This window comes from Manihot esculenta, chromosome 11 (assembly GCF_001659605.2).
Source record: "Manihot esculenta cultivar AM560-2 chromosome 11, M.esculenta_v8, whole genome shotgun sequence".
Taxonomy (NCBI): Eukaryota; Viridiplantae; Streptophyta; class Magnoliopsida; order Malpighiales; family Euphorbiaceae; genus Manihot; species Manihot esculenta.
This window is the reverse complement of record NC_035171.2, coordinates 31816913-31829657: the sequence shown is the minus strand read 5'-3', so window position 1 is coordinate 31829657 and position 12745 is coordinate 31816913. Positions and strand designations below refer to the sequence as shown.

The 12745-nt window shown below is 32.8% G+C and overlaps 1 protein-coding gene and 2 pseudogenes across 1 annotated transcript; 2 read left to right on the top strand and 1 right to left on the bottom strand.

Annotated features, from left to right (window-relative positions):
• Positions 1-72: 72 nt before the first annotated feature.
• LOC122725046 (uncharacterized protein At5g39865-like) lies at positions 73-668 on the top strand. The gene is made up of 2 exons (XM_043961467.1): positions 73-150; positions 195-668. The coding sequence occupies exons 1-2, from the start codon at positions 73-75 to the stop codon at positions 666-668; spliced, it is 552 nt and encodes a 183-aa protein (XP_043817402.1).
• A 456-nt stretch (positions 669-1124) lies between these two features.
• LOC122725108 lies at positions 1125-2311 on the bottom strand (annotated as a pseudogene).
• A 3708-nt stretch (positions 2312-6019) lies between these two features.
• Positions 6020-12741, top strand: LOC122725103 (annotated as a pseudogene).
• The last annotated feature ends 4 nt before the right edge of the window (positions 12742-12745 follow it).

The window sequence follows — 12745 nt, the reverse complement described above, 5'->3', positions numbered from 1 at the left end:
AGCCACCTTCACCAAGGTACTTCTCCTGCTCATCTTTCAAAGATATCAATGCCATTCTCTTAGAAGAACAAAATGGATCTAAATCCCAACCCCAAACCCCCAGAAGACCCTCCATTTTCCACCGCGCCTCCCCACTCCACGGCCACCACGGCAACCACTCTAAAACATTCATAATTTCACCACCTCCTAACCAGGATGACCACGAGATCATCCTCTACTTTACCAGCCTCGGCATTGTCCGCAAAACATTCGAAGATTGCAGAACCGTCAGATCAATCCTCCGTGGATTTCGCATCCCAATTGACGAGCGAGATTTGTCCATGGATGCCGGGTATCTCGACGAGATACAGATGATCACATGTTCTAAAAAGGTTAGGTTACCTGCAGTTTTCTTAGGTGGGAAGTATGTTGGTGGGGCCGAGGAGATCAAGGAGATGAATGAGAGTGGTGAGTTGAGTAAGCTGATTGGTGGGTTACCCTTTGTAGGAAACAATAGTTTCTGTGATGTTTGTGGAGAGCTGAGACATGTTCTTTGCGCACAGTGCAATGGCAGTCATAAGATCTACTCTGAGAAGCATGGGTTTACGACCTGCACATCGTGCAATGTAAACGGTCTGGTTAAGTGCGGCCTATGTTATCCCGTGAACCGGCGGCGAATGTCAATTTAGCCCTCTATCCACAATAGAAAATATAGAAATAAAATAATATTAGAATGGAAGTAGTAGCTGTTTTTTCTTTTGCTTATTTTCTATTTTAGAAAAAAATAGAATACAGGAAAGTGGGGACCTTCCTATTTGGGTTCTTATATTTGATGGGATTTGTTTGATTAGATGTTTATAGACTTTTTTTTTTTGGCACAGATGTTTATATACTTAGCAGTAAGTGTTTGATGGTTTATGAATTATTTGTGAAACTTGTAAATCTTTACTTGTTGATTTTTATTTATTATTTTTCTAACAAGTCCCTTTGATACTATTTATGGCATGTTAATTGAATTTGTGGGCCACTGTTAAAAATAAAAGTTAGGTTTATTTAGGAAATCATGTTAATCTTGACAATTTTAGTTGTATAATTACTTTTGAATATCATAGAAACTCAACACGCCTTCCAGCACACTATTTCATTTTTTATTCTGTACCAAAACCCAGTGTCTCCATCATCAGAAATTGGAATAATCAAGTCAATAAAGAAAGGTTCTTAAAAAAGAAAGGTTCTTAATAATGTAGTCTGAATTATTTCAAGCTGGATTCTCTAGTTTGTGACTATCCTTACATGTCCCTTGTCCCGAGAAACATCAAAAGCTGAACGGCCATGACTATCTGCGATTGTGGGTCAGAACCCATCTCAATTAGCATCTCTACCATCTTATGGTCACCATTTGCCGCTGCTCTATACAGTGCAGTCCTGCCATCTTTGCTCTTAGCATCCTTATCTGCACCGGATTCCACCAACACCCTAGCGCACTTGATATTCCCTCTACCTGCCGCCAAATGCAACGGTGTCCTTCCTTCTTTATCTCTCAAATCCAATGGCCCAAAACTATCCAATGAATCCAAAACTTCGTCCGTCCGATCAAATGCTATTGCCACGTGCAGCTCGCTCCAGCCTTTGGATTGCCACTTTGCGTCCATTTGATGAAAGCCCACATCATCCGCTTTCGCCCGTGCGTCAATCTTCAACCCAGCTTCAAGCAGTAAGTTCACCATACCCTCAGGGTCAGCCAACTCAGTAGCAACTCGAAGGAGCGACTCAGCCTCTCTCGGTGACAACTCAGAAAGTATCGACCTTTGCCTCTTTATTATATTCTTCACAGAGTTAACATCCCCACTGCTGACAGCGTGCCGGAGAAGAAATGGACCGACGAAGGCAACCTTGAGCTTAAAATCTTGAGTTGACCAGAGAGGAAGGGAAGAGAACCATGAGCTGAGAGAATCGGGGTTAGTCAAATCGGATGAATTGGGAGGAAACGGTCGGAGGGAGATCGAGGGAAAGAGGATGGGAGATGGGTTTGTGGTCTGAGTATGATTTGAAAGATGGTAGAGGATGAAGGAGGGATAAGCCCAGTTGGTGGATTAACCAGGAACTTGTGCGGCGATGAAGTTTGGACCTTGAATGCTATTGGGGTAGTGGCGGAGAGAGACCTGAGGCGGACGTTGGCTCGGCATTTGGAATTGAGCATAAAGTCTAGACGAACCTCTGAGTCTGATACTTCGATGAGCGGCCTCTCCATTAATGGAGATAGAGAAGTCAGAAATGGGGAAATGGCCTGTATGTTGTGATGATTAATGAAGAGGAAAGATATTAGTGTTTGAGACGATGCATGCACGTGATTCTGTGGGACTCATGCATGGGTGGCCAATTTGGGTTTGTCTTTGTCCCTAATGTATTAAGAATTAAAGTATAATTACATAATAATTAATTTTTTTATAAGTTAAAAAAATATATTCCCTAACTATTTTTATTTTTTTAATACAATTGATAGCTAAATATCTTATGAAACGATATAAATTAGAGATTTGAATAAATAAAATATTTTTGAATATTTAATTTGATGAAATTTTATTACAATGAATTTGAATAAAATATATAATTAGATTTAAAATAGTTTTGATTTAAATTCATGGTAGACTTGCTTGGATTTGGATTTTTCATATTGAATAATCATTATCTAAATTTATTTATATAAATAATTAATTTAATTAAAATATATATTTTATAATAATATTTATAAATTTTTATATGTTTTCATTTAAAATTATATTATAATTATTTTATGAAATATTAAGTTTTAAAATTAAAATTATTAATTAAAAAATTTATTTATAAATTATTAATTAAAATTATATAAATATAGTATTAGTTTGAGTCATAATAATTGATTTTAGAATGAATTTAAATAATTTAATATAAATTTTCATCGTATTTGAACGAGTTCAATTATTAAAAATATTAACCGATTTTGCATAGGGTGGTTTTTTGTGAATGTTCTTTCATTATTATTTTAGAGAGATGAACAATGAAATTCATTTTATATCATTTGTTAAATCACATCATTGTTTATACTTTAAAAATAAATAATTAAATTAAATATAAAATAGTTATATTACACATTTTATTGATGTTTGTAAATGTTTCTCTCATAAATTTAGTTTTAAATATATTTATTAAAAACCATTTTAGTTTTAAAAGTTGACTCATCAAAATCCGGTTTGGATAGATTAGTGGTGCACAAGTTGAACCAAAATGGAAAAATTAAAAGGAGAAATTTTTAAGTGAATTAGATTTATTATGAAGTTAATAGATATTAAAGGCACTTCGAGGCTTAGCCTGGTGGAAAATGCATCCTAATAGACTTGAGAGGTCTAAGGTTCTACTCCCCCAACTCCTATTTCAAAAAAAAAAAAAGATATTAAAGTGAATTTTATTTATTATTTTATAATATAATTTATTATTTATAATTTTAAAAATTTATTAATCTATAATAAATTGGATCCAAATATATACTTCCCATCAAATGTAGTTAAAAATAACTCAATTTATTGATTTATTAGTTTATAAAAAACATTTTCGTCAATTTTATAGTAAACAATATTTTATTAATAATAATATTAGCCAATATACTAATATGTAGAATGTTTTCGGGTGAGCATTTATTAAATTTTAAAAATTAAACTCTATCTTATTTTATTTTGTCAATTTTATAACAAACAACATTAAAAAAAGTACGAGATAAATTTAAATATTGTATCATAAAAAGCTACTACTCAATTTAAATAAATAATGTAATGCATGGTGGTCAATTTAAGGTCAACGTGAAAGATGAAATTAGAGATTTACGCCCATATTCTAAAATTCTTAAATATTGATTTCAATTCAACGATTTCATGCAAAAAAAAGTGACATACATCAAATTTTAATTTGATTTAAAGAAAAATAAAACAACTTAATTAAATTGATGTTGATTTTATTTTAATTTTGCTTCAAAACCTAACAGATTACTATTTAAATTCAAAATAAAAACCGAACCATGACTCAATTGGGAATGTAATTCCTTTTGTTTGCTCCCCATTTTCTAATTTTTAAATGTGAGTCCATACTGATAATTCTCATTTTTCAATAAAATTTTAGGTGTAGCCTCACTTATTAAGGACGGATGATTATTCATATAAGCATATGGATAAGATTTGATGATAAGAGTCTTTTTTCTGTAATATTAACCGTTTTATTAAACTATTAACTGATTATTCACCTTATTTAGTAGGGAATAGTAGTTATGTTAGTGATTAGTTGAATATAAAAGATAATTTTTTATAATTTATTTTTTTAATCACTAAATCAAAATATTAAGCATTAAGAAAAAATTATTACTTAATTTTTATAAAAAATTTTAATTTTAAAAAATATATTAAAATATTTTAAATATTTTAAAAAATTTATTAGTAAATGATTAGGTTAATTTTATTCATTAAATATTTTACTATTTAATTTTTATAATTTTAAAAATTTATTAATTAATATTTTAGATATTTAAAAAGTTTATTAATTAATTTTTTATATTCATAACATTTTAAATTCTTTTATAATATTTAACCTTAAAATTAATAAAAAATAATTATTATTTTTTAAAAAAATATTAAAAATATTTTAATATATTTTTTAAAATTAAAAAATTAATTAGTTTTCTTATACCATATACACTAAAAAATATTTTTTTTCCTTACTAAGATGGAAGTAGCGGGAAGAAACCACTGTGATCCTATGACATCTTTTATTCTAGAAATGATATTAAAATTTCAATAATGATTTCTGAGTTGTTCCTGCACATGCATTTGCTCATACATATGGCACAATTAAGTTCTATAGTCGTAAACAGAATTTATTGGAGTTCTCCACATTAGCTGAGAAAAATTATTTAGGGATTGGCAGATCTCAATGCACCCCTCTGGCTACTGGTGAATATCCCCGAAATCAAGAAATTAAAAATATTACATGTGCTGCATTACCATTTTTTCCTAATTTGCTCCATCTTTTTTGCAAATATTAATATTAAAAACCCATAAATAATTAATTACCATAACTTTAAATTTTTCCAAGCAAACTTGACTATATATATAATTACTTTCCTTCTTACTAAATCCAAATTTAGAATAAATATTTCATATCTCTGAACATCCTCGAAACCAAGGAATTAAAAATATTACCATATACTGCATTGTCATTTTTTCCCAATTGGCTGACATCTTTTTTGCAAATATTAATATTAAAAACTCATAAATAATTAATTACCATAACTTCAAATTTTTCCAAGCAAACTTGACTTTATATATAATTACTTTCCTTCTTACTAAATTCAAATTTAGAATAAATATTGAGAATATCTAATATTTTTAAAGACCTCCGAAGATTTAAACCAATGATGAATCAAGAATTTGATCAGACACTCTATTGTTAAAGTTATAGAATCCCTTTCTTTAATAGCACCAAAGGCCCGGTCCAGTCCTACTTTGTAACCCTAACTAGTCTCATGTCTCTTCCATTCTCTCTCTCTATATATAATGTGGCTAGAGTGGCTGAGATCACCAAGTAGGGCTCACACCTCCCTGAGACGGCCGGCGGAGCCACCTTCACCAAGGTACTTCTCCTGCTCATCTTTCAAAGATATCAATGCCATTCTCTTAGAAGAACAAAATGGATCCAAATCCCAACCCCAAACCCCCATAAGACCCTCCATTTTTCACCGTGTCCGGATCGCCTCCCCACTCCACCGCAACCACTCTAAAACATTCATAATTTCACCCTGGTTAAATTATGAATGTTTTAGAGTGGTTGCGGTGGTGGCAGTGGAGTGGGGAGGCGCAGTGGAAAATGGAGGGTCTTCTGGGGGTTTGGGGTTGGGATTTGGATCCATTTTGTTCTTCTAAGAGAATGGCATTGATATCTTTGAAAGATGAGCAGGAGAAGTACCTAGGTGAAGGTGGCTCCGGCGGACGTGTGTGAGCCCTACTTGGTGATCTCAGCCACTCTACTGTGTCCAAAAAAGTTAGGTTACCTGCAGTTTTCTTAGGAGGGAAGTATGTTGGCGGGGCCGAGGAGATCAAGGAGATGAATGAGAGTGGTGAGTTGAGTAAGCTGATTGGTGGGTTACCGTTTGTAGGAAACAATATTAAAATTAAATTTAATAGCGTCTGTGATGTTTGTGGAGGGCTGAGATATGTTCTTTGTGCACAGTAATGGCAGCCATAAGATCTACTCTGAGAAGCATGGGTTTAGGACCTGCACATCCGGTCTGATTAAGTGCGGCCTATGTTATCCCGTGCAATGTAAACGGTTTGATTAAGTGCGGCATATGTTATCCCGTGAAGCGGCGAGGTATGTCAACTTAGCCCTCTATCCACAATAGGAAATATAGAAATAAAATAATATTGGTGTTTTTTCTTTTGCTTATTTTCTATTTTAGAAAAAAATGGAATACAGGAAAGTGGGGATCTTCCTATTTGGGTTCTTTTATTTGATGGGATTTGTTTGATTAGATGTTTATAGACTTTTTTTTTACCACAGATGTTTATAAACTTAGCAGCAAGTGTTTGATGATTTATGAATTATTTGTGAAACTTGTAAATCTTTACTTGTTGATTTTTGTTTATTATTTTTCTAACAAGTCCCTGTGATACTATTTCTCCTTTTTTTTCTCTTTTTCTTTGTTTTTTGCAAACATAAGCGATTTCTAATTTCTATTACATAAAAGGAAAATGCAGTATTTCAGTCATACACCATACCTATTGAAGAATATTCAACATAAAAAAAACAAATCATGGATAGCTACTATAATATGCTTTAGAAAATATCATTGAGAAAATTATTAACTTAAATACATATTAGTCAAATTTATAAAAAAAATTAATTTAAAATTAAATTTAACATGCTTTATTATAAAAATTTGAATAAGTAAATAATTTTAATTTTTTTTTTTAGAATGGGGATTAGAAATTGAGAGACTAGAATATGAGAGTTCTATCAAATTTACTTAAATGCACTTACCATATTAAATCTGTGAGTCCAATTTTAAATTCTTTATATATATATATATATATATACATTAACATATCTTAAACGATCATTGTTTTTTCTTATTCCGATCCTTGACGGGATGAGCCGCTTTACTTTTGTTGACTCTTAAATTAATAGGGACAACTATATTTTCTTATTTATCGATAGTTAATTGAAGCAGATAGTTTCTCATGGAGAAGAAAAAATAAGAAGTTAGGTTTAAAAAAGAGGAAAAGGCGAGAGTATCGAGTTATAAAAGGAGTACAGAGGAAAACTTACATTATTATATATATATTATAAAAACATGTAGAAGCATATAAGAAAATTATTATATGAATTGTTAATCTGAGAAAAAAAGTCGTTAATTAATAAAAATATTCTGTGGTAGCTCGTTAAAATTTTAATTAAAAAATAATAACGCTAGGAGAGAATATTTTTATTTATAATATTTTTAATTTGAAAAATATTTTAAATATTCCTAAAGATTATGATGTTTATTTTCTTCTCTTTTTGCTCCTGGAAATTCATCAGATTTAGAGTTCTTCTTCTCTTTTTGCTCTACCAGAACTTTATTTTCTGCTGGTCGCTCAACGACGAAGGTATATAGCTACATATGGTTTTCTGTTTGTTTCTTGGGAAAGTGGAGAAGAATGGTTGGTGAAATTTGGTGGTCTGTTTGCAGGTTTAGCGTTATTGAAGTTTAGAGAAAGAATAGTGAGTGATCCGTACGACGCGTTGAAGAATTGGAAGGATGAGGATGGAGTTGTTAATCCGTGTTATTGGTTTGGAGTTGAGTGCTCTGATGGCAAAGTTGTCGAATTGTATGTATCTTTTCTCTCTGCTGAAAAATTTTGGCCTTTTGTTTTCGTTTTCTTTTCTGTTCTGATACTGGAAAATTTAAGGGAAAAGTTTTGAGGCTCGAGATGCATTTTTTTGATAAAATTTGTAATTTCTGAAGCTGATTATGCGAGTCAGCGATGAAAAATACATAACCTTTTGGTTTTGGATGGCAAGTTTAAAGTGTGTTCTAGCTATTACTTTGCAGTTTTGAGAAGTCATCCGTTGGTTTCCAGTTTACTTTTTTGGATGACTCTATCAGATCAAAGTAACTCTATTACTATAATTTATGCTGCTTGATCTATGGATTACATGTTTTGTTGATTGCCCTTTTGGCTGCAGTCTGCAGCATTGTGAGAACATTTTTCAAAACTATATCACATCAGGTGCTGCTGTGCCTGGGAACCTTTTGGGTTCCCTGGTGATATGTAAACTTTGCAACTTGAATCAGAATCCTTAAATCGTGCTTTGGTTTCCAAGTTCGGTTTATTTTGATTAGAACTTAATGGAATCAGCTCAGATTGAGTAAAACTTGAAAAGAAAATCAGTGTTACTCTCTTTGTAGTTAATGGTTATTTTAAACGTGATACTACTTGCTGATAAGCTCTCTATTTTATTCTAAAGAAAAATATGTAATATTCAGGAACTTGAAAGATCTTTATCTTGGAGGAACACTAGCACCTGACCTCAGAAACCTTGTTCGCATAAAGTCTATGTAAGTATCAACTAGGCAACATAAATTTACCTTCTGTCCTTTGATTCAGAATTTTTTTGCCTTTGGTCATATGGCTTAATGTTCTGCTGCAGCATTTTGCACAACAATTCTTTTACTGGCATCATTCCTGAAGGGATTGGAGAGTTGAAGGAGTTGGAGGGGCTAGATTTTGGAAATAATAACTTCAGTGGGCCACTCCCTCCTGTCCTTGACAGTAGTCTCTCTTTGACAATCCTGTAAGTTGATAATGTTGAACAATTTTTTTCCTCCATTGAGATTATCTTTTGCTTCCATTAGTATATGAACTCCATTTTTTTTGTGCATATGTTTTAGTTTCCTGGACAACAACAGGCTTCTCAGCAATTTATCACCTGAAATTCATCGACTAGAAACACATTCTGAATTTCAAGTAGATGAAAACCAACTAGCTAGTGCAGCTAAAGGACCATCTTACAATGAAAGATCTGCCTTACGGTATGTCAGTTGAATATTCTCGTATGGGTCAAGATAAGACATTTTTCTGGTAGTCTACTGTAAATCTGAGACAATTTTAGTGGCACTAACATTGTTTTAGGTTCTTGGGCACCTTTTGGTGAACCATCTGATTTAATTTCTCCTTTATGGGGGACGTTGAGAAAAGGAATGGCCCCTCTGTGACAAACAATTCATTGTTTTCATGAAATGAAATTGTCTTGCATTCCCCCCCTCCCTTCCCTTCCCCTTCTCTGTATTTGTGTAATTTCTTTGTTGTTCCATGCTGTTACATATTTACATTATGCCTTTGTCCCCCATATTTTTTACAGGAATGCTGTGCAAACTGAAAATGCAATTAACAAGCGACAGCTGCAAGTGGCCAATGCCCCTCGAGTGAATGAATCACCATATTTAAGAAGTCGTTTCTCTGTTCCAGAAGCACCTTCTGAATCTGGAAAGGCTCCACCTAGATCTGTAGCCCCACCATTTTCGCTTTTGCCTTCTCCCCCTGTAAATAACTCCATTCAATCTCCTCCACCGGAACCAAATCCGGCACCCTCTTCTCCCCCTGCAGTTGTTTCTCTTCCAACTCCACTGGAACCAAATCCCCCTTCTGCTTCACCTAATGGTTCTGCTTCAAATCCTCTTCTAGTTCCAACTCCTCCATCCTCTAATAATCCTAGAAAACCTTCCTCATCAAAAAAACATGTTTCTATAATTGCTGGTGCCATAGGGGGTGCACTACTTGCCATGTCCATTGTCATCTTCTATGTGTATAAAATTAACAAGGCTACTGTCAAACCTTGGGCCACAGGATTGAGTGGGCAACTTCAGAAAGCATTTGTAACTGGTAATTCTTCTTCCCAAGTGGAAAAGTTATATTTTGTACGAGGGTGTGAGGTTTCAAACTTCAAACCATTTTACATGTGCATCTAGAGTGTAAGCTGCTCCACATCTTTCTTCCATATGGTGTGTCCGTGTTCAACCCTTTTTGGCTATCTACTTGCATGACTCAAGATTTGCATTTCAGGTGTACCGAAGCTTAAAAAAGATCTGAGCTTGAAGAAGGCTGTGAAGATTTCAGTAGTGTAATTGGTTCTTCACCAATTGGTACACAGTACAAGGGAACATTGTCCAGTGGCATTGAAATAGCTGTGGCCTCAGTTGCAGTAACATCTTCCAAGGATTGGCCTAAGCATTTGGAAGTTCAATTTAGGAAGAAGGTACTTTATGAGCTAATCACATTGAACTATAAGGACTTATGATGCAACCTCGTTTTCTAATTCCTTCAGATATTTTCTTTCAGATTGAGACATTATCAAAAGTGAATCACAAGAATTTTATCAACCTTTTTGGATATTGTGAGGAGGAGGATATTTTACTTCATTTCTCTTCTCTTCAATTCCTACTGGTAAATGTGAACAAACTTGCATGGTTTCATTGCTTTATGGCGTTTTGAATTCTAACAAGCTTGAACTCTTCAAAATTTGGCTCGACTCGATTCGTTTACACCCCTACTTATTTATTATTTTATAAATTTACAACAGTTGAATTTTCATAAAATGTTGAACTTATGTTTATTGACTTGTTTATTTTGTTTGAAATAAGTTTAACTTTTTCCTTTCACTTCCTGTTTCAAATCAAGAAATTTGTAAAAATTTAACTTAATTTATTTTTTTACCAATTTTTAAATTGAAAATGAAAAATTAATTCTTTTTAATTTAATAAATAATTTTAAGTAAAACTATAATTCATATATGATTTATTTCAAGTGACACATCAAAAAATAATTTTAAATGCTATTGAAAATTAGTTTGGAAATATTTATTTGTTTGGAAATTTTACGATTAAAAAAAATAATGATTATGTTTTTTTAGCAATTTCTATTCGACGTATTGAACGTAATGCTCAAACGACAATCTACTTTTTACTATCTAGATTCGGCCCGGTGGAAATTGCCCATTGAAATTGACCCGACCCAAATAAATTAAATGAGCTTTCAGTAATTGCCCAACCGAATCCGATGATCCATGCTTGTGACCCATGAGCATGTAGTTATTAGTTAACAAGATTTTTTTTTTTGCAATATTCGTTTTTTATTAATTGGTGTGATTTGTTCGCTGGAAGGAGTCTGTAACAACTCTGCCCGATAACCAAGGGACTGATACAAACGCCATAATTAGTTTCCAAAGAGCAGCCCATTTTGCAATTGGTAAATTAATATAAACATAAATTTCGCTTTCTACATGTGATCTAAGCTATTATGTTAAACAAACAAATCCTTCGCAGGAAATTGTTTTGAACGTGTGCAACTTTTCCGTTAAGCTAACCATTGTTGTTCTCTCAGCTAATGCCAAGAACATCAAATTGTTTGAACGTGTTGATTTGTGTATTATCTGTGATAGCTTTGAGGAGACACAACCAAACTTCACTTCTGGAGATCATATGAAGATCCAACCTACTCTCATACCCTCCTAACTCTGACAGAATGAAACTCCATGTCAGTAACATGATATGTGCGCATTTCAAGATGTTTTTTTTTTGTTTCTATCTCTTTTATCTTCATGATATTCTAAACAATCTTTTACATTTTTTTCCTTTTTCCAACAGGGTTATGCAATTAGCTTTCCAACAGGGTTATGCAATTAGCTTTCCAACAGGATTATGCAATTATCTAATGCAGCCTTTTTTTCTTTCACCAATTTCCATTATATATTGCAATCTCAAAAAAAAAAAAAATCCATTATATGTTTTTATCTATTTATTTGTCTTTCCTGGATGTGAAACTTCTGTTAATGTATTTGTTTTTTCCAAAAATGAGATTCTTAAATGTTTGTAGTGAATTCCTTTACTACTGAATCATATATGGGTTTTCTATTTGATGATGACATACAGTAGTGTATATTAATAACTACAGAACAATTTGATCATTTTCCTTCTTCATTTTAATGAACCGAAACATTATGTGGTCATTCTAGCATTTACTCTAAAGCCTTGACTGATAGAGCGAACACTTGTGAACTTTCACTAAGAAAACGTCTAGCTGTGTACATATATTAACATTAATATTGCCTTATGCAGCTGTTGAAATTGAAGGCTATCTAGAAAAATAAGTCAATCAACCATCTGATGAATGCAAGGCAAGCAGACAGGTAAAGTAATTTAATTAAAGAAGCTCTTATGTATGATCATGTTAGCTTAACAAAAGACGATAAAAGTTTATCTGATCTTGAAAGAGGGGTTGAAACAGGATCTATGGGGTCAAGGGCTTAATAAATGGCAAAAAAGAAGACATGCAACTCGCACAATGAATCAGGAAGAAACCATGATTCCAGGCCAAATATACCAGTCATGGCTTCAAAATGCTTCTGATATTGCCTCTAGAAGAGGAATAAAATGAAAGGTTCGTGCTTGCTCTTCAACATGGTTCACTTTTCTAACCTGGGCAATGAATCTTTTGATTATCATGTAAGTTAGGAGACAATTGGATAGGCTAAGAATATACTAACATGTCCACCATTGTTTAAAATTTCAATTGTTGGATGTATCTACCCTTGCAAAACAAACATTAAAGTGAAAAGCAAAGGAGCCTTGGACAACATACTGCATATTTTGCAGGAATGCAGGGATATTATGTCTTATTGGAGTAGCTAACCTGATGGATCTGCCACC